This window comes from Lynx rufus, unplaced genomic scaffold (assembly GCF_022079265.1).
Source record: "Lynx rufus isolate CCGP_SWC_20201006 ecotype Redwood Valley unplaced genomic scaffold, mLynRuf1.p SCAF_3, whole genome shotgun sequence".
NCBI lineage: Eukaryota > Metazoa > Chordata > Mammalia > Carnivora > Felidae > Lynx > Lynx rufus.
Window position 1 is genome coordinate 56,026,356 of NW_025814845.1, and position 27,952 is coordinate 56,054,307.

General features: G+C 37.9%; 2 protein-coding genes across 8 annotated transcripts in view; both read right to left on the reverse strand.

Annotated features, from left to right (window-relative positions):
• Window positions 1–17,084, reverse strand: part of LOC124520547 (cytochrome c oxidase assembly protein COX18, mitochondrial) — a 69,082-nt gene extending 51,998 nt beyond the window's left edge. Inside the window, exons 1-6 of one of the 4 annotated variants that reach the window (XR_006964338.1) lie at window positions 16,642–17,084; window positions 15,399–15,499; window positions 12,774–12,937; window positions 11,676–11,800; window positions 9,812–9,919; window positions 475–1,381 (exon numbers count right to left, since the gene is read on the reverse strand). Coding sequence is in view for 3 of the 4 variants with exons in the window: in XM_047091475.1 (XP_046947431.1) it covers window positions 6,831–7,004; window positions 9,812–9,919; window positions 11,676–11,800; window positions 12,774–12,937; window positions 15,399–15,499; window positions 16,642–16,983 (1,014 nt within the window). In the remaining variant the exon portion in view is untranslated. Of the gene's footprint in view, window positions 1–7; window positions 1,382–6,551; window positions 7,005–9,811; window positions 9,920–11,675; window positions 11,801–12,773; window positions 12,938–15,398; window positions 15,500–16,641 lie in introns of those variants that run through there. The other 3 variants (XM_047091478.1, XM_047091477.1, XM_047091475.1) reach the window with 3 other exon arrangements.
• Window positions 17,085–23,078: 5,994 nt separating this feature from the next.
• Window positions 23,079–27,952, reverse strand: part of ANKRD17 (ankyrin repeat domain 17) — a 165,056-nt gene continuing 160,182 nt past the window's right edge. For all 4 annotated transcript variants that reach the window (XM_047092429.1, XM_047092428.1, XM_047092430.1 and 1 more), the window contains 4 exons: window positions 25,591–25,839; window positions 24,894–25,072; window positions 24,322–24,486; window positions 23,079–23,681 (listed from right to left, as the gene is read on the reverse strand). In XM_047092429.1, the coding sequence (XP_046948385.1) occupies window positions 23,622–23,681; window positions 24,322–24,486; window positions 24,894–25,072; window positions 25,591–25,839 (653 nt within the window). In that variant the 3' untranslated portion in view covers window positions 23,079–23,621. The remainder of the gene's footprint in view (window positions 23,682–24,321; window positions 24,487–24,893; window positions 25,073–25,590; window positions 25,840–27,952) is intronic.

Consider the following 27,952-nt stretch of genomic DNA (forward strand, 5'->3'; position numbering starts at 1 on the left):
TGCAATGAAAGGAATAGAGTTAGGTGTATTTCATAATGCATTTTTAAATTTCCCTGGAGAGCTACAATTTAGCCAGAAGACAAAAATCAAAGCTAAATTAAATACAGTGCTGCTTTCCTAACCAAGGCAAAACAAATGTAAACTGCCTTATCAGGGATGCAAAGGGAGAGAAGTGTGCTTGTGATATTTCCTAGAAATGGAAAAGATAGAAACTGGGCACTTTCCCCGGAGGCCTCTTTTTTCATGAAATTCTTGGCCCTCTGGAGTCTAGCAGAGACTTTCAAGGACAGAAATGTCTTGTTACCTTAGATTGAATACCTCAGTAGAAGTGATGTTTTCTAGGAGTACTTTTAGTTTTATTTCAGGTCTTTCCATCAGCGCTTTTGTTCCCCAACACCCAGAAGTCCTCATTTTATTAAACAAAACCAGCGGTATAGGACTAGGTAATTAAAGGTAAGACTTTGTAAAACTTACCAAAACACAGGGCGTTCAAGAAGGCAGTCTGTGATCGAACGCAAGGGGCCAGGGTTCTCTCTGCAATTCCTTTGGGGCAATTGTATCAGGATCTCCCTCACGTTCAAGTTACAGAAGAGCATAAGGTTATGGCTCTAAGAACTAAGCAAGGCCTCTGTATGAAAGCACTTTCTTGGTTTAGCTGATTCGTGGGAATTTTGCTGCCATTGCCAAGCTGGTAACTTTTTTCCCCTTGTGGTATTGGCCGGGTCTAATGTTCCTATGGATGGAAATCAACCAGGACCAAAATGCTTTTATGTATAGTTCCTAACTGAGATTGTGGAAGGTCTTAAGTCAAACAGGTATGAAGGCTAGGCTTTCTGAGTATGGTGGTGGTGAACCGCAGGGAGGCAGGACCCTCTTTGTGGGACCACTTTCTTTCTCAGGGGTGATCCCTGAAGCTATCTTAAAAGAAAAACTTGAAAAGAATTTATCTTATGTATCTCCACTGTGCTGCAATATCATGAAACTAATATGATACTGTACATCAACTATACTTCACTTACAAATTTTTAAAATAAATCTCCAACAAATATAGTCAATAACATCTTCCTCTTAGTTGCCTAAGTGCCATAAAGGAATGTGTTACAGCATCCAAAGAAAACTTAAGATACCCAACAGACGTTATATATTTTACCTAACAATAAGAGTTCCAAAATAACAATGCAACATTAGAGCAACACAATTACTGAATAAAGATTTTTTCATCATTCCTTTTGTTTTTGTTCAAGAGTCACCATTCCTCTCCGTGACAATGTCTGTCCTTATCTGATGACGTCTGGTTCATTTATTTCAGTTTGCTTTGTCGGCATTGCAGCCACTGATAGTTCAAAGCTCTTACGAGGTGGCTTTCTTTTGTGGCTGTCACCTGCCAGAACAGAGAAAAGTCTACTGTACTTTGAGATGATGTAAAATACTCAAAACCCCAGTCTCCAGAATTCTGCACAACAATCTAATTTCACAATTATATGATCTACTTACATTCTCTAAGGACTGAATACATAATTACAAGTACATAATTCCTAGGCACACTCTCTGGCTGAATAAGCTAATTCTTCACCCATCATTTAATTTTAGTAATATTAAAACTAATGTACTTTTATATACTGTCATTATTTTAAACATTTGCTAAGTACTACCCTGATTTGTCAAGCTTTTTAAACTTATTTTGTTTTTTGCAAGCTACGATACCATAAATCTTGAAATATATAAGATACTTATACCAACTTAATGTAATGTATCATCATACCAAGGTTTACAGGTTTAAAGGTTTTTCCCCAATTCAATTCAGAATACATTTGTCATGTGGAGTACTAAAAAATGTACAAAACTGCTAAATCACTATACTATATGCCTGAAACCAATTGAACACTGTATGTTAATTATATTCAAATTAAAATTTAAAAGTATATATATGGGTACAGAAACACCTTAAGTAATAAAATAATTATATAAACAAAAAATCTGATCAACATTATGAAAAAACAAAACCTGATGAAAAACAAAGAATGCCCCCAATTAGCACTAGCTTGACCACAGTACCAGTTTTTCATTTTTTCAAAAGATTTTGAGAAATTACCTTTGTACCTTTGTATTTCATATAATTAGCAAAGAATACATGTAAATTCAAAGTCTTTGGTTTTCTCTTTAAATTTTTTTTTAATGTTTATTTGTTTTTGAGAGGGAGAGAGAGAGAGAGAGACAGACAGAGACAGAGTGTGAGCAGGGAAGGGGAGAAAGAGAGGGAGACGCAGAATCCAAAGCAGGCTCCAGTCTGAGCTGTAAGCACAGAGCCCCACACGGGGCTCGAATTCACAAACCGTGAGATCATGACCTGAGCCGAAGTCAGATGTTCAACCGACTGAGCCACCCAGGTACCCCCAAAGTCTTTAGGTTTTGCCTGAAATGTTCATGAATGAAAATTCATACATATTATATATATGAATATATTAAAAATATATATGAATATACTTATTTTACTTGTTTAAACACAGAGGTCCAAAATTTCAGAAATATCTATGGTTTTAATACTGCACAAATTCAAATGTCCCAAAGCTAAATACTGATTTCATAAAATACAGAATATATAAAAAGAAAAGATAATAAAAATAATTAGAAAATATCAGTTATTACAACTTTATATATATCCATAGGTTCATTCAGAACATTTTCTATAGATTCGCAGCATTTCCAGACAATCTGTGTTCTGGTAGAATCAGCTCACAAAAACAGACAAGTGTTGGTAATGATCTGTTATAACTACGGTCTCATGTTTTATATCACATTTGCATATTTAGCTTTAATACAGATACCCAAATTCTTGCGCGGATTCACAGGTCATACTTGAAATTTAAAATTCTGCATTCTGTCGTAACTTCACTTATCATCCCAGGAGTAAAACAAACTACATGCTTTAGTTTTTTTTCTAGGATCTGAGTTTCTACTGCTTTCAGGGCTTACTCTGGTATTGAAGCAATTTAACAGGTTGAGTCTCAAAAAAAAAAAAGGTGGGGGGATTCTTGGGATCCTCAGAGGAGAAACCTATGAAGACACACGGAATGAATGAAGCATACATGCACAACAGAGAAATTACTAAGGTTTATGTGGGCCCTCATTTTCCCACTTTTCCTCAGAAACTACAATTTCCCCAATATAGTCTAGAACTAGCTGTACCTCTTCTGAGAGGGGGTAGGGTTTGGTCTTTAGCTCTTGAGCACCTAGAAAGGTTAAATGTACCTAGAGCACCTTAAATGTACCTAGAAAGGTTTGCTCTCCATCCTCTCCTGGGTTATCTGTGAAGGTGGCAATCAAGGATTTTGCCTTTAACTTAAGTGAGCCTCCTCTTCCCACCTATGTCATCTGGCCAAGATAGGACTGTTCAGGTTTTCTCTTACAGAGATTCCAGGGAAAACTAATTTAGTTATTTGGGTATGACAGTTCCATCTCCTAACATACTTCCGAGCTCCAGTATCATCATGGTATAATATAAACAGATCCAGGACTTCTTTCCTAACTCTTGGGCTGAGTCATACCCAGAAAAAAAAGTGAATCTGGGAGAGAGACAAAAACAAGGCCCACCTGAAACAAACAAACAAACAAGAAGACGGACTTCCAGAAATGAGGAAGGGTAACACACACAAATAGATTATGCTCTCCATCTGAAAAGACAAAGATTTCCTGAACTCTGCAGTGTCCAGGACAGAGCTCTGCCAGTCCCTCAGCGGCAGAGGACAGAGAAGCATCCAACAGGAAGTTGTCAAGGGATCTTAACAGCATGTGTGTCCTCTGTGTGCATCCAGTACCCACCTCCCCTGACCTCAGGCTCTGGAAACACTCCAGACTATGACAAACTGCTGGGGAAGTAAGAGCAAAGACCACAGATGAAATTTTCTGAACTAGGACTTGCTATTTACTAACAACTCTGCCTACAGAAAGAAATGAGAGGAATATTTACCAGCCTGAAGTCAGGTGACTGATTCAACTCTGTTCATAATATATCAGTTTTCTTTATTCATGAGTATTTTCCAAGATCCCAGCTACCTCCAACCCTATCAGAAATTATTTTGAGATCTGGGAGAAATATTCTTAAATAAACTTACATACATTGTAACAGCAATTCAAGAAGTCTGAAAATGGGAGAGCAATAGGAAATTAGGTACACTATCTATATGAAAAAAGATGTTAAGTATATATTTAGAAATCAAGAGGAATCAGAGTAAACAAGGAAAAGCATGCTCATGAAAGCAGATTCACCTACTGGAAAAGGGAGTTACGGCATTCCTTTATTTGTTACTTTCAGAAAGTGACAACTTCTTAGAGTAAGATGGGGAAAGAGGGCTGAATTCCTTCATCCCATTATGAGAAAAATGTATGTATCAGTACACAATGATACACATGGCAAGAGTCAACTTGTTCCAATATTTCAAACTCCCTTTCCTCTTTTTGCTACAATACAACTAGCATACCCATTTCTTCCTCTGCTTCCTTGATTGCACATTACAGAAAGTCAATTCTTGTTATATTCTACAAAGTTACCACAAAAACTGACTTAGTGAACATAAACCATTGCTCCAAGAGAAAAAAAAAAGGGTCATGTTCCCGCAAGCCTCTTGTCACGTTTTTGTCAACTCAATAAAATATATTGCTGATTCATTAACAGTAAACTCATGGCCAAAGCACCATAATTCATGCCTGAACGAAGTTTATTTAATGTAGGTATTTTCCCCTTAAGGAACATCACAGCATTCTTGTGCTTGGGAAAACCAGCCAGCACTTCATTGATTGACTGACTTGTTTTTAAATATCTATTTAGTTTTGAGAGAGGTGAGGGAGGGAGGGAGGGAGAGGGAAAGAGAGAGGGAGAGAGGGAGAGAGCCTGAGCATACAAGATGGGGAGGGGCAGAGAGAGAGGGAGACAAGAGGATCTGAAACAGGCTCCTGCTAACTGCAGAAAGCCTGACATGGGGCTCGACCTCGTGAACTGCGAGATCATGACCTGAGCAAAAGTCAGACGCTTAACCGACTGAGCCACCCAGGCACGCCTAAACAGCACTTCAGTATGACAAGACTTGGAGGCCATTTTATTTATTTATTTTTTTTAATTTTTTTTTTCAACGTTTATTTATTTTTGGGACAGAGAGAGACAGAGCATGAACGGGGGAGGGGCAGAGAGAGAGGGAGACACAGAATCGGAAACAGGCTCCAGGCTCTGAGCCATCAGCCCAGAGCCCGACGTGGGGCTCGAACTCACGGACCGCGAGATCGTGACCTGGCTGAAGTCGGACGCTTAACCGACTGCGCCACCCAGGCGCCCCTTGGAGGCCATTTTAAATAGCGAAATCACCAACAAAAAGCACAAAAATGAGAAAAAACATGGCACTAAATAGACCAAGTAAAGGACACTTGGTTATATAGTATGAAAGCTGAAACAAGAAGGCACAGTGTTGCCTTATTTGACCTAGCTGGGAACATGTACCTCGAATGACTCAATTTTTTTTTGCCACTCTGTGTCCGCTCAAGAATGACATCCAAAGCATTGTACTGATTTGAGAGTCACAAATAAATTTTAGCGAGTAGGCAAATTGGCAAATACAAAATCTGCGAATAATGAGGACTGACTGTACATATGTTTCAATTCCTTCACTATGATTAGAAAGACAGTTCCATCAATAGGGCAGTCACAACCCAGGACTGGGAAATCAAGAAAAGAAAACCAGATCCTAAACGCTACCTCTAAATTCTCAATTAGGTGGCAACCAAAATGGCTAAGATGTAATAGACATTATTTAAGAAAGAATTGATTTTGCTTTAGTTTTTACTTTATTGTAAAACATGAGATGGGATGGCAGGGCATCTCGGATTGTATTCGCATTCCAACTTAATGAAAACTTACAATTTATCACCTTCTTAAGTAACTGTCAAATTATTCCACAATTAGTTTTATCATCTTTTCAAATCAAACAACTGGATCTACCATTTATATTACCTGTTAATTTCACCTATGTCTACCATAATAAACCCATTAGAGTACTTAATCTTCCAAATAAAAAAGTTTATAAAATCACATCCACAATAGGTAGCCACCATTCCAGTTTTCTTCCTTTGACTAAATAAACTTAATGCTTAAGATTTTCCACTCTGGGCTCTAGCAATACTTAGTGCTGTACTCTATTCCAGACGTCTTAAATTATAGAAAAAGGAATGTGCCCGTTTCGTATTCTTTCAGAGCAGGTCTTAAGGCAAGATCACCTACCATATTAGGTACTTTCTTGTATGGACTACTCTACTGCATGTATCTTAAGTCCATTTTTTAAAAGTCACACATTAACTCATCATTGTACGTTCCATGAGAATAAGAGTTCTCAACCAGGAAATCACCAGAGAGCCTTGGTGTAGGGCAGAGGGGTTATCAATGAAGGCCCCCATATTGTGAGTTCCAGGATTTCTCTGAAAAGAAAACCATAGCTTTAGCAGATGTGCAAACGGGTCTATGATCCTCCACACCACCAAAATTTTAAGAATCACCTCACTGGATTCTCTTACTTTAAAAAAACTTTAATGTAGGAGATTGGTCAGTGTAATTTAACATCATTCAGTATCTAATCCTGTTTTCCAAAGTTTTGGCACCTCTAGCAAGTTGTAATTTTATAAGCAGAACCAGACACTTTGATTCTATTTTTGTATTATATCTTAACCCACAGTACCTCACACAATTCATGATTTTAAATAAAGACAAATTAAATCACATCTGAATTTCTAAACTTAAATGTAGTGTGATAGTTATACTTCCAATTGTTTCAAAATTACTGGAAAGCCTATCATGTTCTTGAAATGAACTTGGCGTAAAAGGCAGCAAAGAGGTCCTTATAAGGAGTGTCTGAATCTGACTTGGTCAATGGTATTCGGCAAAGTCGGCGAAACCTAGGAGAACGCAGCAGCAAGTTCTGTGAAAGGCCCATGAAGCTGGAGCACAACCAGTAGAGGACAATGGACTGTAAAGAGAAGAAAGGACGTGAATGTTAGTGCTTCTCCATTTTCCAAGGACACTGACGTCCAGAGACAGACAGGCAATAAAAAAGTAAAATTACAATCTCTGTAAATAGCAGTGCACCAGACTGAGCAAGACCTGTAGCGGCTATTAGATACCTGTCATGAATCTAGTAAGTAAGAAAGGAGGCTGAAAGGACCAAAAAGTGAAAAGAAAGCAAAAGGAGAGGTATTCATGATAGAAAGTGGGTGACAGAGAGCATCTCCCAGGCAGAGACTCAAGACAGATGTCACCTCCCTTCTTTGGCAATACAGCACACTTTTCCCCAACAAGAGTCCTGACAAGCTGCTGTACTGGAGGTAGGGTACTGTGGGGCACAGCCTGCTCCCTGGATCCCATTTCCCTCCACACAGTGATCTATCATCTATAATGTCCCCAGTAATCAGCTTCTTAGTCAGGAATGTAGTATCTTAGCCTTTGTCAGAGACAGTCTCTCTTCCACTTTCTCTTGTACTTCCATCCAGGGTGAGTTACTTAGGTCAAGGACTAAGTTCTGTAGCCTCTCAAAATATTCCCATACATACATCCCTGTTCCAAACTTTTCTTTGGCATCAGAATGTGATCAGGCTCCAGGGGCATGACCCCATGGTGGTTTAGTCCAGGTCCCGGAGTAGAACTGCCTAAATCTGAATTCCACTTATTTGACTTTGGGGAAGTTATTTTCCTTCTGTTTCAGTTTCCTCATCTGTAAAATGGGAACTGAACTATACCTACTTCAGAAGGTTGCTGGGGGGAAAAAATGTGATAACTTACAGAGACTGCTAAGCACAGGAGGTGACCTACCTGCCTTTGTTCCAAAGTAAATTCTTAGGGGCAGAAAGTAATACATCCTCCAAGGAGATTAGCATAGTAGTTATGAGCAGGAGCCAAACTGCCTGGATGTGCCTTAGATACTTAAGAGATGTTAAGTATCACTTAATAAATGAGTGACCTTGGTTGAGTTACTTACCCTCTGTGTGCCCATTTCCCCATCACTAAAGTGGAGATTATAATGGCACCCACTTCAGTGCACACTGGATGAATTATATGAGCTAAAATATGTAAGCCATTTAAAACAGTGCCTGGCACAAGGTCAATATCAAATAAATACTGGCCATCATCATCTGAACTTACCCAGGACACAAAAACTACCCTGAAATTGCCTACTAAGAGTAATTCTTCCTTAATAATAAACTTCTCTTTTTTAGCTGGGTATACTGCTATCTTAAAAAAAAGACTACTTGCCAGCCTCTTCTGCAATTAGGTTATGACCCACGTAAGTCAGACGTAAGCACAAGTGTTTGGTGTGACTTCTGGCAAGGCTCCTTAAAGAGGATAACTGCACTTGAAGCACCCTTTTACCAATCCTGCAAGATAAGCTCCAGCAGCCATCATGACCATCCCGTGGCCTTACAGATAGAAATTACAGGCTGTGGATGATGGAATACAGGGAGAGAAGGCAGATGGGTTTCTCCTATCTTCACGCAGTTGCTATACCAGCTCTACCCCAAACTGCCTAACTCTGAATTTCCTATATTGGAGAGAAAAAACTTTTGGGTACTTAAGACATTGCTTTGTAGATCTCTGTCATCCATTTCAAACCCAATCCCTCACGGAAAACTCACTGCTCCTATCTTATTTGACCAGGGAGTTTCCTTAGTTATAACTGGTATTATTTTCCCCCAGAAATGCGATGACTCTGTACTATTCTATTTTCACAGGGTATTTTACAACATTACTATTACATGAAAAGTACCATAATAAGCACTTGTTGCTATTTCATTACTTCTCACAGACATTACGATGTCTATTTTAGAAATGTGGAGACTTACTTATTTTACACAGGATTAGTGACAGTATTATGGCCAAGGGACAGTTTTAAAAATACATTTTTGATGCTAAAAACATACCGGTTCAGATTCTTAGGATAATGAAGTACTTTCATATATGCAGATATAACTTTACATACCACCAACAAATGACTTCTACTTCATGGTCCATGTGTTGGCCCTCAGCAAAGACAGAGATAATGCCAAATACAGCTTTTGCCCTCTTTGCACTATAGTTTCATTGGGAAATAAACAAAGGCTGAAAATAGGAAATAACTGCAAACGTTAACTATTTTTTTCCATTTCTATCAGAGTGTAATGACATGTAAATGGGGACAGATGTACCTATCCCACTGAATTTTTATGAGGTTAAGCGATATTATATATGAGCCATTATGGACTCAGCATGAAGTTTTGTTTCTTTTTTAAGAGCTAAATTCCTTGGCCCAGTCTATGTAGACAGAAGGAATTCAATATTTCAACTAATTAAACAGAGCAAATACTATGTTCACAGCACTGTGTAAGACTGGAAAAAAAAAAAAAAAAGAAACAGAGTTGACAGCTAACTCACTTTCACACAGAGGAAGATTAACCAACCCAAGAAATATTCGAGTGTCACTTGGTGATAGATTAATTACTACAGAAACCTGGAAACCAGTAAGGGACTTAGTCAAATGAAGCTCAACAGAAGAGGCTGAATCCTGGGGCACCTGGATGGCTCAATCAGTTAAGTGTCAGACTTCGGCTCAGGTCATGATCTCATGATTCATGAGTTCGAACCCTATGTGGAGCTCTCTGCTGTCGGAGCAGAGCCCACTTCACATCTCTCTTCCTCTCTCTCAAAAATAAGTAAACATTAAAAAAAAGAGGCAGAATCCTAGCCAGTGTAAGCTATGCACAGAGAGGATTTAGCACACTACATACAATGCTGGTGCTTACTCACTGAAGGTACTGTCGCAGCAACTGGAATCATCAACACTGATACTGCACGAACGAAGTACGTAATATACGTCTGAAAACGAGACATTCCAGTTTTTTGCAGAGCAAAAATCTGAGAGAGTAGAATATAAACACACACAATGAGTATTAAGCATATTAAATTAGACAAGGTTTAAAATACAACCTGATTTTTGACTGACCTCCACCTACATATATTTTAATAGAAGCAGAAAAGTTAAAAATAAAACACTGATAACTGTATATGGTTGATCATCTGTGTTTTTTTTTTAAAGATTGTAAGACTGAAAGTCCTTTCAAGATAGGTACTATGTATGAATCACTACCCTTGTTTTGGCACCTACATACAGTGCCTGGCATAAAGAAGGAACTTAATAGGTACTTCAAAGGTTTGTGATCTGGCTCCATGGAATAAGGGGAGAACCAGGCTAGGAAAAGCAGTTATGATTATGAATTACTTAAGAGGCAGCATAGTGTAATAACTGCGAACACAGAATCTACATCCAAACTGTCTAGATTCATGTGGACAGCCCTGCATTTAGTGGTTATGTGACTTTGTACAAGTTACTTAACCTTTCTGTACCTCACTTTCTCTACTTAAAACAGGGGTAATATTAGTAGCCACATCACAGGATTATTCTAAGAATTAAATAAGTTAATTCATGTAAATTGCTTACAACAGTGCCTGCCACATGGTGTATATTAAGTAAGAATAAATTTTCTTGGGGTGTCTGGGTGTCTCAGTTGGTTGAGCATCCGACTCATGACTTCAGCTCAGGTCATGGTCCCAGGGTCATGAGACCATTGCATTGGGCTCCGCATGGAGCGCTGACCTGCGTAAGACTCTCTTTTCTCCCTCTGTCCCTCTCCCTGGTTCGCATTCTTCCTCCCTCTCTCTAAAATTAAAAAAATAAAAAATAAGTTTTTTTAAACTTATATATACTGGGTCATTAGTCACTAAAAGGAAAGGCTAAGGATTGACATTAATTCACTGTGACCTTGTGTTTACCACTTCCTTCATTCTAACAAATATTCACTAAGCACCAACCACATTCATAGGATTGTGCTAGGTGATCTTAGGAAAACACTTAGACTACACATGGAGTCTTTTCTCAAGAAACTTTAACCCAAGACATTAGAGTACCATCATTTTAGGAAGGTATTTTACATTCCCCAAACAGAGACCAGTGACAGGTCTGTGAGATCTCAACTGAAGTTCTAAAGATCATTTCTAAGGTTTCTTCCAGTTCAAAGAGACTATGTTCTACTCAAAGTCTGAGAACAGCTCCTCATACAACTAACTAAAAGCTTGCTTTCCCTAAACTGCTGAGTAACACAGCATGGGATAAAGGTAAGACATAGTTGACAATTCATATTTTGTATGTCTGTATTTTTCCACTCCATCATATAAAGTTAAGTTCTAACTTTTCTAGGGTCATACAGCTAAAAAATGACAATCAGATTCCTGCTTACAAATTTACATTTTAAATATATACACAAATTGCCAACCTACTGGAAGAATAAAACCAGATTGATAACCATCTTAATTACTCTCTTTACCAAAAACAAATCACAAAATTGTATGCATTAGATTCCTATCATTGTAAAGGTGAAAGAGACTTTGGAAGTGTTCTAATTCAGCTCCTCCATTTTAATTATAAGCATATGGCCCCCAGAGAGATTAAGGAACTGGCTTAAAACAGACAGAGTTTGCCAATGTCTGATCTATGACCAGAAACCAAGGAATCTCAATTCTAGCTCAGAGCTATCACCACCTATTCAAACGTTGCAACAGCAACAAAAATCTCAATGATTCCAATGGCAAACAAATCTCATTTAAAACCACTGACCTCCACTATTAGTAAATTGATGACACCAACAGAGATAGGCAGAATCCAAGTGGAATCCAGTGCGGTGAGGTCACGAAACCACAGGATCCCATCATTAGCCAACTGTTCCTGAACAGAAAAACCTGCTAAAACAGTTTCATAAATAAAACATAGCAGGAAGAAAGACATAAGACATAAGTAGTCTAATTCAAATAAGGGGTCTTTCACACTGAAGACATGTATTGCTTTCATTCGTTTTCATTCCACAACATAAACTAGTCCTTCCTGTGCTGAGAAAGAGGCAAGAAGCTCTCTGTAGCAAACAGTTGTAGGAGCACAGAGTAGCAGCACTCTTTCAGATTTGTATTTGTATAATTATTTGTCCATAGGCTACTTTCTTTCTGTTCAGATTACTTTCTGGTTAGAAATGCCTTTAAATGAAAGTAAAAAATACATGCTTTAGTTTATACTGTTTCTTAATTAATGTTTACATTCATAACTGTGAAAACTTTTCTGATCTCTTAATTTTATAAACAGAAGAAATTCTTGGCCAGAAAACTTAATCATGGAATTATAACACTAAATTTATTATGACTTCCATGAAGAAGTACAGTTGACCCTTAAACAACTCAGGGCTTAGGGGTGCTGACCCTCCGAGCAGCTGAAAATCTGTGTATAACTTTTGGCTCTCCAAGAACTTAACTACTGAAGGCCTATTGTTGTCTGGAAGCCTTACCTATAACCCAAGTATCATATACTGAATTCTTACAATAAAGCTAGAGAAAAGAAAACGTTATTAAGAAAATCATAATGAAAAGAAAATACATCTATAGTGCCGTACTGTAAAAAACCCACCTATAAGTGGATCTGCCCAGTTCAAACCTGTGTTGTTCAAGGGTCAACTCTATTACTATTGTCCTTTCTATATTCATTTGTTTTCTCAACATGGCTAATTAGCTAATACGTGATATTTTAAAACCTATACCCTTGTAAGAAAGATGGTGACAATATACTAATCATAAAAAGTATAGGGATTTTTCACATTTTGTTTTTGTTTTTTGAGTACAAAAACATTGTTAGAGAACTTATTTGGGGGAAAGAGACTTCTAGAATAACTACCTTCTGAATGTGTTGCTCCTGTGCTAAAATTCCGGAGGGCAATGGACATGAAGATCCACATTGGAAACTGAATCCAGACCAACACAGTGGCTTTGAAAGGGTGGCAGTTGTCCCGAACATACAGCTCTGAAACAAGCCTCCGCATATTCTTTAGATAAGTGAGTCTAGTTTGAAGGAAGAGGGAAAAAAAGGGAAAGGAGAAAATGTCATTTGACTAACAGTGCTTCATACCCATAGTACAAACACACCCATGTTGTGGTTATTAGCTAAAGTTTTGTGCAGGATTTTTAGTTCTCATAGGCTATATTAAGGGGTTGCCTAACAAAAGGCAAATGAAGCCTTTTACTTAAAACTCTCTAGCAATGTACACAAATTATATAACAATCTGATAAATCTGACATTGTCGGATTATAAGCTTTGTCTCTGATGGTCTTTGGCCAATTAGATTTTAACAAGTGAAATTTCACTACTGACATGGTCTGACCAGTCTTTACCAAAAATTCTAAAGGTGAAAGCACATTTAACTAAAATCCCTCCATTCCAGGCAAGCTCAATTACTTGATCTCTGAATATACCTTTTATAGCAATGTGGTTCTGTAATATGTATGTTCTTGACCTGTTAAAATGGTCTCCATTCTTCAATCCTTTTTCTTTTTAATTTTTATTAACGTTTATTTATTATTGAGAGACAGAGCATGAACATGGGAGGGGCAGAGAGAGGAGACACAGAATCCAAGGCAGGCTCCAGGTTCTGAGCTGTCAGCACACAGCCTGACGCAGGGCTCAAATTCACAAACTGAGATCATGACCCGAGCCAAAGTCGGACGCGTAAGTGACTGAGCCACCCAGGTGCCCCTCAATTCTTTCATGAAGATTTTCTTCATGTTTCTCTGTTAATCCTATTACTTATTCCTGCTCTTGCCTTAAGTCCCACTTTCTAGATCAAAGTCTCCTTGAAGGTCAACTGTTGGGTCTTACTCATTTCTAATTCTCTTGTAGCAGGTTTTTGTACAAGGTAGACATTTAATACGCTTGAAGGTAACACAATTATAGTGTAGTATTACATTAAGACAGTACACAGATATCCCAAGCTTTGTAATTTAGACTCTGCCTACTGTTTGAACTTTATTTTTTGTTACTCTTTTACACACACCTATATATTCTGGTGCCTAAATGACATAGGCTATCCAATAAATCAGACTTCTACATCAGCATGCTTTTGGAAGTCATTAAATCATCTACGTGGACAGTCCACTTACCTGGCTATCCACCTGACAAACTCACTTTTACCCTTCAAGACTCAGTTCCATTGAAAATGCAGGAAACCCTCAGATGTGTCTTTCTAGAAAGTCATCTATCTGTGTGAGAATGTATATGGAAAATCATTCTGCCAGTACTGCATAAGCAAGGTATCAGGCTTGTCTAGGCTGCATTTATAACTCAGATGAGCAGCTATGAATCTGTTATTTTGGCCTAGATTTGTTGTCCTTAGATTTCTCTGATCAATAAAACTTAAACACTGTTATCAAGTAAAGATATTAAGCTACCACAATGATTTTTTTAAATGTCAGGTCTTTCTGTGGCACCTGGGTGGCTCAGTCGGTTGAACATCTGGCTCTTGATTTCAATTCAAGTCATGACCCCAGGGTTGCAGGCTCCAGTCCCGAGTCAGACTCTGCACTGCGTGTGGAGCCTGCTTGAGACTCTCTCTCTCCCTCTGCCCCTCTCCCCTGCTTGCTCTCTCTCTCTCTGAAATAAAAATAAATGGCAGGTCTTTCCAAATTTTCAACACTAAGTGAAGAGGGAAGCAATTTCATGTTGAAAATAGTAGGCAAATGTCTACCCATATAGGTAAAAATATATGAACAACCGTATATACATCATATACTCATAATAAAAACCCTTATTTTTCTCATTGCTGTGAACTGGTGAACACTTAGTCTAGTAAGGACCAGAATTTGACTAGTAACTTAGGCTGACTGAAGCAGGACTTAGAAGTTCCCAGTGGCTGAGTGCAGGCATAGAATTGCAGCCCATTCAAGCACTTTCTAAGGGCTAAGAGCCCAGGCAGACAACTACACAGGGTAACCACAGTGGACAGACAGCACCTTGGCTATCTAATTTCTTCTACCCTGGCATTCACACATTCACATTTTCTACCTCCCCCTTCTTGTGGGTTATTGTCTGCTGTACCTTTCTTTCCAAAACAGTCAAGTGTATAAATATTCTGTATCATTTGCTGACTAAAATTCCAACAGACTGGCACGGTACCTTCATCCTGTGAAGCCTTCCCTGACTTTCCATGATGACCGAACTTGTACATAACCTTTTTTATAATTGTTATGTCATTATTTGATTATAGGTCTTTTTCAGGAGGCTGGAGTCCCTCAAGAAGGAACTTGCTCTTTGTTTTTCTACTTCTTGCTTTCAGTCCACTATATAAAACTGTCATACCACACAAACGCATTAAAATATTAAAGAGTGAAAGAACTACTTTGCTGCTACAGCTACAGAATACTCAAACCTCTAATTAACATAATCACAGACACAATTTGGGTATGTATGTAAGTGTATGTATATATATATACATACATATGTAGGTCTATATGCACAGAATTAGCTCACCTTGCAGCTCTTTTGGACCATTTCAACTGATTTGCACGAATTGCAATTTCTTGGTTAAGATGCCTTGCAATGTTTTTTATTTCTGGCTGCAAATTTTCCACCTAGCTAAAGAAAACGTAGAATTTGTTATGAGCACATAAAGGATCTTATCCATAACCACTCATAATATTCCTCTAACTCACTCAGAAATGTGGTTTACTGATCATCTCAAGAAAATTTAAGTCTAAGCAGAAGATGTTAATTTGCTTAAGAAATCTTCAGTTACAACCAAATTTCAAATTCCAGCTCATACTCTTAGCCATGTGATTTCAGGCAAGTTACTTAAGCTGTAAAACCCTGTTTCCTCATAATATAAAATGTTTAACAACACCTACCTCACAGAATTATTATAAGGATTAAATAAGAACTGAATCCTAGAATGTTTCACCCCTGGATTTTCCAATAATGTAAACTGAGAAAACAGAAGTCTATTAATTAAGAGTCTTTAATACGCTCTGTGACAGCGACAGAGCCACAAAGTTTGTATTTATTTCTGTTCTGTGTTAATTCTGCACAGCACGTCACTGTCTTAATGGTGATAATTTCCTTTGTTTCCGGGTCTCCGCATCCTCAATAATTATTTGAAAACACGTTAAGACATTATTTTTGAAGCTTCCCATTTGAATAATATTTTGCTTTCAAAGCACTTTAACCTACAGTATTTGATTTGATATAATACTGTGAAGTAGGCCAGGAAGGCATTACTACCTGATTCCACAGAAAAAATAACGAAACACTGAAGGTCAAGTGGCTGCGACTAACCCGAGTTGTAGGCAGCACGGCCTGAATAAGGAACCAAGTTTGCAAATCGCTAGTTTAGTAGTTGTTTTCAATAAGGTGAACTAGAATACTCGGGGACAAAAGATGCTGCAGGCATACAGGCTACTACAACCTTTAAGACGGAAATTTTCTCCACACAACTTCTTCTGCTAATTCTTTTACTTCTCTCATTCTCTAGCAGCAAGCGGCAGCAACCACTTGGGCTTGGAGCACAAACCCAGCAGGGTAAACGACATGACAAGTACACATATCACCAGACATCTCTCAATTCCATATCCAGTGCTAGTTAAATTTCTTAGCAAAGAAGGCGGTCACGATGATTTACATTAAGCACTCCGGCGGCGGCCAGGGATTTTAAGCCCCCGGTAGACGTCTACCACCCTTCACCGCCGAAGCTGATGCGCAGGGTGCAGGTGGCCCTCACCTTGGCCAGGATGTAGTGCTGGTAGGCGGCCAGGGGTAGAGTGACGGCGCCGCGCAGAGCCACGGTGGTGAGGCCGATGCAGGCCCACCAGGGCAGACCCGTGGCGGTGTGCACGCCGAGTAGCACCTCCTCCGCGCCCTGCACCGGCGCCGACGTGGCCAGGGCCTCGTACCAGCTGCCAGGGCCGCCGGAGCCCACTGCAGACACTGACGCCACCGCCCAAGCGGGCAGAGCAGAGTGCTTAATGCCGCCCGTCGAGGTTGGCGCAAGAGGCGGGACCCGGACTCCTAACTGCAGTGCAGGCAGCGGCCGCAGCCACCTACCGCCAAGCCGGCACAGCATATGGGCGCTGGGGCCGAGCTAAAACACGGGCATCAGAGGTTAGAATCGGGCTACGATCCGCGGCACCTAGACCGCCAAGCGCACGCGCCGGAAACCCAAAGCGAAAAACGGGCGCGCGCTCCACTACTATTGACCTTCCCGTTCAAGCCAGTGACGTCTTGCGTCGCACTGGCGATGACGCAGGAGGTAGGAAAGTCCCGCCTTTCCCACGCGGCACCGGGCAGGCCTACTGCGCAGACACAAAACTTTCCCGCTGCTGGCTTGGAGCTCCTCGGACGCTGGACCGGAATTGTAGAGCCGGGGGCGGGGCCTGCTGCCGGGGGCGGGGCCTGCTGCCCTGGGCGGGACCGGGCTGTCTCTAGGAGCCCTCGCCTTTTAAGTCGGTGTGAGGCGTGAGCCTTTCCATTCCTTTACACTTTAGTAGGTTTTTTTGTTTGTTTGTTTAATGTTTATTCACTGTTTTGAGAGACAGAGTGCGTGCAGGGCAGGGGCAGAGAGAGAGGGGTACACAGAATCCGAAGCAGGCTCCAGGCTCTGAGCTGTCAGCACAGAGCCCGATGGGAGGCTTGAACTCACAAACCGGGAGATCACGACCTGAGCCCCGTTGGACGCTTAACGGACTGAGCCACCCAGGCGCCCCTATTCTTTTTCACTTTAAAACTGATTGTGTGATTTTAGTGGAAAGACTAGGTGGGTGGTTTTTGTGACCAGAGAGGGTAGTCCCCCACCTCTTTACGTGCAACCTGATTGCTTCTGCTACTTACTGAGATAGGTTATACTGCCGAAAAGCCTGCTTGGAGAAAGGCATGTGTTTCTGGCTGACCCTGAGTTTTAATGAGCATCCATTACGTACTAGGCATAGTTCTATCTACAGTATAAAGATTTAATTGGTTTACCTGTTCCAATTAACATTTTCAAGCCCAACTGCACACTGAGTGTCATTTTATCTTCCATTATAAAGAGCAAAACTTTATTAAGATAGTCTCATTACTTAAGAGGGGTTATCACTGGCAGCACGGTGTATTCTTTACTAGTTTACATGTATCCTATAGAAACGTTCAAGAGCCTCAACAGTAACATTTTGTCTTCGGGTTAAAAGGAATAGGCTAGGGGCGCCTGGGTGGCGCAGTCGGTTAAGCGTCCGACTTCAGCCAGGTCACGATCTCGCGGTCGGTGAGTTCGAGCCCCGCGTCGGGCTCTGGGCTGATGGCTCAGAGCCTGGAGCCTGTTTCCGATTCTGTGTCTCCCTCTCTCTCTGCCCCTCCCCCGTTCATGCTCTGTCTCTCTCTGTCCCAAAAATAAATAAACGTTGAAAAAAAAAAAGGAATAGGCTAAATCTACACGGACTAGTTTTTAGTTTTGTGTTCCTGACAACAGTACACACAAACTGGAATGACGTGAAGGAGTTTACTCACATAGGGGTTACTCCTAGTCCTAGTCCCCAAATTGTGTTGTGCGGAGTAAAATGTTGGTTAAAACAAGCCTCCAACAAATGTTGGGGTAATGTCAAACTGCAGTTACAAATTTTGCACCTACATGAATTTTGAAATGTTTCAACACACAAATCCCAACTTATGCTATATGTACATGTTCCTTTTTAAAATTTTTTAAAACTTAAGTTTATTTATTTATTTAGACAGAGACAGGGAGTGCGAATGGGGCAGAGAGAAGGAGAGAGAGAATCCCAAACAGGCTCCACACTCTCAGCACAGAGCCGATGCGGGGCTCAAACTCACAAACTGGGAGATCATGACCTGAGCCAAAGTTGGATGCTTGACTGACTGAGCCACCCAGGCGCCCCTAAGATGTTCCTTTTTAAAAGGAAAAATAAAAACAAAAACAAAAACAAAAAAAAAAAACGAAGAAGGTACCACTCTACTTAAGGTAAATAAGAAACAACTGGTTGCTACTCACTACTGATTTTAAATGGAAACGAATTTTAAATGGAAATATCTTCACCTAAAGACTGTGGGAATAAAGAAGCAAATTCTATGATACTGCGTTCCTCTCCTTCCAGAGAACTGGTGTCATTGGAAATTGGTCCTTTCACAGTAGCACTTAAGCTAGGTACTCTGACCTTTTAATATGCAGGAGACACAGAGTTGATGAGGTCCACCTTTTCAGATACATATTGGTGTCACATATTCTCACTTTAAAGTGTTGCTACTGTAAGCTTCAATATTGTGATCTAAATAAAATTTATGGATATTTTTCTACTAATTTCACATATACTAACATTCATTTATTAGAGGTGATCGAAACTGATCTACTTGGTAAAGCATGTTGGGGCGGGGGAAGTATCTGTCAGTTATAAACCCCAATACAGGAGTTCCTGCTGGCTCAGTCCCTGGAGTGTGCAACTCTTGATTTCCGGGTTGTAAATTCAAGCCCCACGTTGGATGTAGAGATTACGTAAAAAATAAAATCTTAAAAAAAAAAAAAAAGCCCAATACAAAAGTAGAGTGTTAGCACTGATGTGTATGTATGTACTGGTTATCCAACATTGTGGTAACTTGTATCTTTTGAGTTGCAGAATACAGTATGCAATGACCAAACACCTAGCAAACCAAATGAAATCTTGTCAACTCTAATACTGCAAATGAACTTGCACAACATACCAGAACACTTTAAAGTTCAACATTTATAATTAGCTTATAATTAGCCTATAATATTGTCTTCACTATGTCACACACTATTTTTTTTAACTTTAAGCTCCTTAAAAACAGACTTTCATTTTCTTTCTGCAGTTTCTGAAATTCTTACCCATCAGTGCTGAACACAGGAGTGGGGTCAAAATTTGAATATAGGCTATTTACACACGTAAACTGTATATTTGTACTTTTAATTTCTCATTTTCCAAATATGCCTTTTGAAATGTTTGACAAAAGAACCTTTAAAAGGTATTTTCATAAGAAATTGTTAAAGTGACCTCTTGGAATCAGATTTAGGTTGAATTTCTTTTTTTCCTCTACTTACTTAATGCATTGGTTTTCAAAACCAAAGCCACATAATGTAAAATTAGCTTCTCTCTCTCTGTCAAAAAACATCTTTGGGGCACCTGGGTGGCTCAATCGGTTAAGCGTCCAACTTCGGCTTAAGTCATGATCTCACAACTTGTGAGTTCAAGCCCTGCGTCAGGCTCTGGGCTGACAACTCAAAGCCTGGAGCCTGCTTTGGATTCTGTGTCTCCCTCTCTCTGCCCCTCCCCCGTTCGTGCTCACCCTCTCTCTCTCAAAAATAAACAAACATTAAAAAAAAAATTTTAAAGAAAAACATCCTCTCATCTTTCTTATCATGGTTCTTAAGTACTGAGTATGCAAAATTGGCTTTCAGCTTTCAAAAGTGTGAATGCATTTAAAGGTAGAAGTCTAATATGAAACCTCTTATAACACATCTATTAGTCATGTATTCTGTCACATTACAGAACTCTTATTTATGTCAAGCCATAGTTGCACACTCTTTACTCACCCAAAATACAAGTGACAGTAGTTTTGCAATCAAGGTATGTAAGTAACACAGTTAAGTCATATTAAAGCACTAATGAAGCTCTCATCCTAAATTCATCCCCTGGAAATAACACCAGTTAGTTGAGTGTTGGGACTTGTTGAAGCAAGCATTGATCAGTAGGATGTATACAGGTTTCCCTGCTATCTCCTACCACATCTTTCATAGGCCAAAATAGTGGACAGCAGAGTGGCCTCTGCTTTCTGAGGGTGTGCGTTACACTACTTGGCATTGCAAAAGTTCTGTACTGGCAGATCTGCAGGAATGAGAGTGTTTCTGAAAAACTCAATGTGAAAAATAGATGAAATAAAAGAGGCTCTGAAGAAGCTTTGTGATTTTGAATTTCCCTCTTTAGTCTATCACTTTGTATTGTTTGAAAGATGAAGTGAGTAATATAGTGTGCAAAATAATTTTTATCAAATGTGTATTTAGGTCATTTGAGTCAAAAGAAAGATGGTGTAATATTTTCATGAAAAACAAGACAGAATCAGTCAGTGAACTACTGACCCCACCGCCATTTTTTTCCTGAGAAGAAAAATCACAATAAGTATAGTAATTTAACAAAAAATTAATTTTCAACTACTAACAAAATGACTTAGTTTTACAACAACAGTAAACAGAAGGGGAAAATATCTTTCACATGAATAGTAAAATCAGTTTTTCTGAATATGTTGATATATGTTGAGAACTTATGAAAAGGGGATTCTGTTGGCACTGGTAAACAAAATCAGCTCTAAAATGGAATGCTTGGTATAAAAAGATTACACAATTGAGATATTAATTATTTCAGTATTTGAAGTGTGATCTAACCCAAATATTATTTCCAAGAGTTAAGTCACTTCTTAAAAGAATGAAAGAAATACATTATGTAGTCTGCAATTACATAAACCATATACTTTCAAAAAGGGGGAAAAAAAGACCTGCATGGTCTCAAAGGATTATGGGTTCTTTTTTTATTGTTCAAATAAAAATGCAGTGCATTACATCTGAAATATAAAAAATGTACTTGAAAAATGTTCCTAGTACAGACTTCTAAAATCATGGTATTGTACTCAACAAGACTGATCTCTAAAACTAAATATGGAGCATACAATCTATATCCCCCTGTCCCATAGGTTTAAAGTCAAGAAAATATAGGTTCTTTCTTAGTAAGACACCCCCCATCTTAACAAATTTTGGTGAATGAACACAACTCATGTGTTGTAATAATTATTGGGTGGTATCTATTACCTAGCAGGATTATTTTAGTTATAAAATAATCCTAGTTAATACAGGAAAAAAAAATAAGCAAAAAATTATAGGATAGTGGCAAAAGTCATAGATAAAATACTGTTAAATAGCATTACACACCTTTCTTAGTAAAGTGCTGTAGTTTTATTTCATAGCTATGTTTGCAGGATATCATTTAGCTTTTCCCTTAAATTTGGCCATATCAATCATAAATTTATATATTTTAAGACCACTTCCTAAATTAAAAGATATAAATGTGTTGTTTACAAACTTCTAGACATTTTTGAGAAATCTTTTTACTCCTTATTCAAGCTACCAGAATAAAGAAATCATTTCATTTACTTTACAGCCAAGGAACCATATTACTATTGTCAACTCTGAGTCATTTATCTAAATTTTAGTTTTACCACTGTGGAATCTGCTTAATTAAAAAAAAAAAAAAAGAGAGATTGATGAATTCATTACTTCACTTTTATGCTTACTTTCTTTTATATTTCAACCATATGATTTATTTTTCCATATGAGACAGGGTAGGACACATATTCTTCTTGAATACGTTATTGTTTATTGTTTTAAGTGAATGGAATAGATAAATCCCATTGAGTAGTTTAGTGTGGCTCTGTATCTTATATAAACAGGTAAAATGAAGACGTTATTTTGTATTCTGTGTAGTCATGTATACCATAAACTGTCTTAGTGACAAATGCAAAATTACCCTTATTACTTGCCCCAAGTTAGCTGTTGATCCCTTTCACTGATAATATACAAGTGTAGAGAATAAGAAGCCTTTAAAATTGGGGGGGGGGCGGGGGGGGGAAAGATACTTTCCACTAGATTACTGAAAATTGGAATTTTTATGTTGACTCTTGATGACTGGAAAGCCAATGTTAAGAATCAATATTTTCCAATATAAAATAGTACATTGAATTGTTTAATAATAAACAGTATATTAAGAGCCTATATATGCTGACTGGGAACCAGTGGTGGCTTTTTAAATTCTCAGAACGACTAAACATTTTATGGTTAGAAGCAACCACAAGTGATGACGAAGGTGCTCCATTTCTCTGTAGCAGCCATTACAATAAAAATCTTTACAAAATTACTTCACGATCAGCAAGAGAATTTTACTGGTATTAGCGGTAAAAGTGAAGAGAGAAGAGTGAAGAGAAGTGTGTATTAGTTTTAAAAGTGTGAGAAGGTAATAAAAAAACATGAAAAAGTGATAGATTTCTTCTATATGTGCCCTGCTGCAAACAAACTCTAAAGAGAGCAAGATGGGTATTTTAAAAGCCAGCATCGGGAAACATCCACTGATAATGCCCATTGTTTTACTTTATACTTAAATTACACAAGCAGAAAAGTTATGCTTATTAATAGTTTAATGTATGAAGGAAACATCCAGATTTCTGAATATGAAGGTACATATCTCACATTAATTTAAGTCTACATAAAGTAGAGCCTCTATACTGACATATTGAAATTTACTTTCTGCTTAGCCTTTTCTGTTATGTAAACAATTGTACATTTATTTGCCATTCTAAAACTTCAGGATCAAGTTTACATAATTTTGCTAAATTTCCGTGTTTGCTCAGAAGCAGTTTACAGTACTAAAACCAACCAGCCAAAGAACAGCTTCAACAGAAAGTTATGTCCAAAGGGGAAGAGGGAAAGAAAAAAAGAAAAATGATAAGAAAAATGCTAACTAAGGTAAAACGGATGGTGGTGGGGAATGGGCAGTCACAAATGTTCACAGAAAATAGGTCAGTTAGTAACTTCTTCTGCAAAAAGCCTACACACTTCAGTCAAGCACATCAGTAGAATGATTTGGGAGCATGAATTTTTTTCGGCCACTTGTGATTTCCTCTGAATGAAAAGGAATCTGCAGGCTAACAAGCCGATCCTCATCAGCCGAGCTGGTTCATATGCACACTGTTCATGTGAGGTGCCCAGGGTCCAGTCCACACCTATGAAAATCGAGCATACATTTTATTAAGTGTTACATCTGTAACACATATTTGATAAAAACAAAAATTAAGTGCTCTTAATATCTATAAGCTAAAATAGCTAAATCTCACTCAATCTGCAACACGCTTAGAAACAATGAAGAAAAGCAATGATAAGCCCTTAATTCTCAAACAGGATCTGATTTATCATTTTTTAAAAACCATTACCTGAATACATATAGACTGATGATTAAAGAAGGAAAATGAGACAAAGATATTATATATACACCAAAATAAACTAAAATACACTAATAATTTCTGTAAATTTTCAGAGTTCTACATTGTTTTGCAATTTAAAATACTTAAAAGAAGTAACCTCTAGATGGCCCTTTTCACACCATTAGTAAATTTTGATGTATAAAATTATAACACTTTGCAACTTAAAATCTTTTGCCTACCATCTGCTACCCAATGAAATATATTATGCCTTTGGTACCATTTTCCACATCTCTCTACTGTATTTCAACTCTATTAAATTTCCCTCAATTTCCTCAACTTCCCATATTCACCATACTCCCTCACTGCCATGATTTACCTGTATCCTGTTTGTCTTGGCATCTCATAAACACTAACTAAATGTTCACTGAATGATCAGCCTTACCGTTTGAGGGCCATTATTTTCTGTGGAGCTTGAAACCATCTTTATCAGGGAGTTCCAAGAGGGGTCTGCAGCATGAGGGCCATTAAATATGGGTCCTCCAGCACCATCAGGAATAGGTGCTACTGGAGGAATCATTGCGTTCCCATACACAGAAAAAGGCATACCCTTAAAAAAGAAGAAAGCAAAAATTATGCACATTAGTCATATCTTCAAGTCACTGCTTACTTTTCCCAATATAACCAATGGCATTAAAATTGATATTTGAAACTTCATCTTATTTTGAAAATATACATTATCTAGGTAATCTAAAAATTATTTTCCATCATATGATTTCTTCTAGCATTAGATTATATATAAGCCTAATACAGCCAAAATGTTTTGTCAAAGAACATTTCTCTAAACAACTGGGACAATATCAGGATATAAATATTTATATTTTAGCCAGATTTTGACATATAATTACAGTCTGAAGCCCACATATCATCTCATAAATACCCACTTGGAAGTAAAATAAGGCTAATAATAAGAAAAACATTTAGAAATATAAAAATGGTTATTTAAGTCACCATTACCCCAACTTTAGGAAAGTCCATGTATCCTGCAGGAACATGCTGATGGAATGTACCAGAAGGAGTTACAATTCCTGTATTCTCTCGCTCCATTGCTTGATGCTGTGAAAACACTCCTGGATCGGACATTGGCCTATGAATCATGGGATTTCCCATCCCAGGGTTACACCAGTCTACTTTATCTGAGGGAAAACAAAGAGGCAGAAAAAAATAGTTGGTGATATTTAACATCAAAAGACAGCAAAATAAAGTCTTTTCTGTATTTTTTTTCTAGAATTTTCCACATTGAATTGTGCTTCCCTTTAGAATAATGACCTACTTTTATATATTTACTGCAGTATTTCCGTGTTGGCAGGTAGTATATAATAGGCTAATAAAATAACTTAAACACTGGTTATTACAAAAGAAAAACTGCTAAGGTAAGATAAAAGCTGGAGTCCCAGGAAAATACTAGCTTCTCCTTAATAGAGTGAAATGGAGAAAACAATGTGCTTGTATTAGACAACTTCCAGAATGCAATGATAAATTCAATGGGAGATCACATGGGAATAAAAAAATGGCGTGAACTCTTAAAACTGATTAGTCAAAACAAAGAGATATGAACACAGATCTTTTAAGAATGACTGTAAAAGTTACATATTATGATATTTTAGTTAAATGCATAAACTTAATTTCTAGTAGGCAGGATAGCAAGTCTTACCTTGATTGCCACCAATCCCTTCAAAAGACCAGATTCCACTATGCCCTACTGATGTAGATAAATTACTCCCAATAACAGATGGAGCTGAAGTTCCAGTTTGCCTGATACGTGCAGAACGTTCAGTCCCAATAGGGACTGGAACTTTTCTGTCCTGAGAGACGTTGCTGGGCTTCTCTGACCCTAAAGGTACTGATGATGGGGCAGGCGAAGGTGCACGAACTCCAGAGGATACTGACTGTGCAGGAGAATCTAGAGAAAAGATATTTTGAAATAGTATACAGGTCATCTATAGAGTATACATGTAATTTTGTAAAATCAAATCTTAAATCCTGAAGACACCATAAGTATGTGTTCTCTGAGGAAAATGAAGCATGAAAATAATGCTAGAAAATTATGTATACTGAAATTTGGTTAAGGTCCAGGACTTTGCAATAATTTTTAAAAATTTGATTCACAATTTTTCCATTTAGTTACATGACAGAATGTAAAGATGTCCAACTACACATGTGATATAACCCATTAAACTAATTAATATTTAAATAAATTAATGTTTGACACTGAGTAAAATAAACACCAGAGCAGTAAGAAGACAATGTTTAAAGTAAAAAAGGTAAACACCACCAAAATAGAGGTGGGGAAAATCATGCCTGTATTGGCAATTTCCAAACTGTACTCCTTGAGAACACGTGTCCATTGGTATACAATGGCGAAAACAAAGGGATTCAGGTATCCAACAATTTGGAAAATCTAACATAAAAAAATTAGTTTCTTTCAATCAGGACTTCAAGAAACCTTAACATGCTAATAAAATTCCAACAGAAAGCTATGCCTCATTGCCCAACTTTGTTTTATTGTATCACATGGTATTCCACAGAGCAAGCTTTCTGAAATGACAATTTAAGCTTTATGTATCAAAACAAGGTGAGTTCTTAATATAGGCAATGTGGGAGTATTCTTTAGTGATTCAATCTCTTCATGTACTACAGAGAAGAAAAAAATAAGAAAACCAAAACTTTATTTCTTGTGAAAAGTTTAAGTATCAAGCACACTTAAATTTAAAGAGGGTATAAATGGTGGAGCTTGAAGCTTAAAAGTTCAAACAGTTACCTGCCTGCCTATCTACAATTTACTCATAACTGCCTGACCGTATGCCCTAGAGATAGTCATTTAATACTATTTTTCAATTTAACCATCTTTTTTACATTTACGTTTTCCGTGTGTGTGTGTGTGTGTGTGTGTGTGTGTGTGTGTGTGTGTGTCTATATTCCTCCAAAAGGATTCGGGTAGCTAATAAATTTGCAAAATCAATCAATCCATCTATCTATCTATCTACATACAAATACACATACCCAAAAGCATATTGCTTCTACTTCCCAAGCTATGAGAATCTGGAGGACAAAGAAAATTCAGTGATATTATTAGCCTAAATATGCTTAAAAGTGATTTGCTATACATATTTTAGAATCATATAGACTTGGAAAGTACTATACTGTGGAGATCAATGTTGTCTTACTAGTGCTTAACAGAGGTCCACTTAGGCTAAATCAATAGTACCACCTCTCTCAATGAGTTGTGGTGATATTATTAACCAAAAAAAGAAAAGAAAAAAAAAGAATGTGAAAGTACCTTATAAATTGTAATTTATTATAAAGATATAGATAATGGGAAACAAAAACATGAAACTTCTGAGCTTATCTGTAAAAGTAAATCAAGAAAACTTTTACCATTTAATAAAAAATTAAAATATATCTCCTGTGGGGGCAGCACCTGGGTGGCTCAGTCAGTTGAGCATCCAACTTTGGCTCAGGTCATGATCTCCCGATTTGTTAGTTCAAGCCCCACATCGGGGCTCTCTGCTGACAGCGCGGACCTGCTTCAGATCCTCTGTCCCTCTCTCTTTCTGCCCCCTCCCTGCTCACGCTCTCTCTCTCAAAAGTAAATAAAACATTACAAATATATATATGAGTGTATATATATATATATATATATATTTCCTGTGGTCATGGATCCATTAGCATTTCTTGACAGCATTACTTTTAACAAATCATAACAAAATAGAAAAGCCAACTATGTGTCTTTGAAGCAACTAAAAGTATTTTAAAATTCACCTTAAAATTACACTGGTATAAGAGGGAATTCTAAGAAGATGGAGGTTCAGCAAGCAGCAAGTTTTGATTCTTCACAAATCCTTCCATAAAACAATCTACCAAGTAAACAAAGCCAAAAACCCATGGATAACATCTATAACAAACCTAACAAAGTATCCAAATGAATTGAATAATATAAGTGAATGGGACAAATCACCAACAGCTACAAGACCTCTGTGTTGTCAGCATCTGTGTGAAAAGAAGCAATTCTCCAG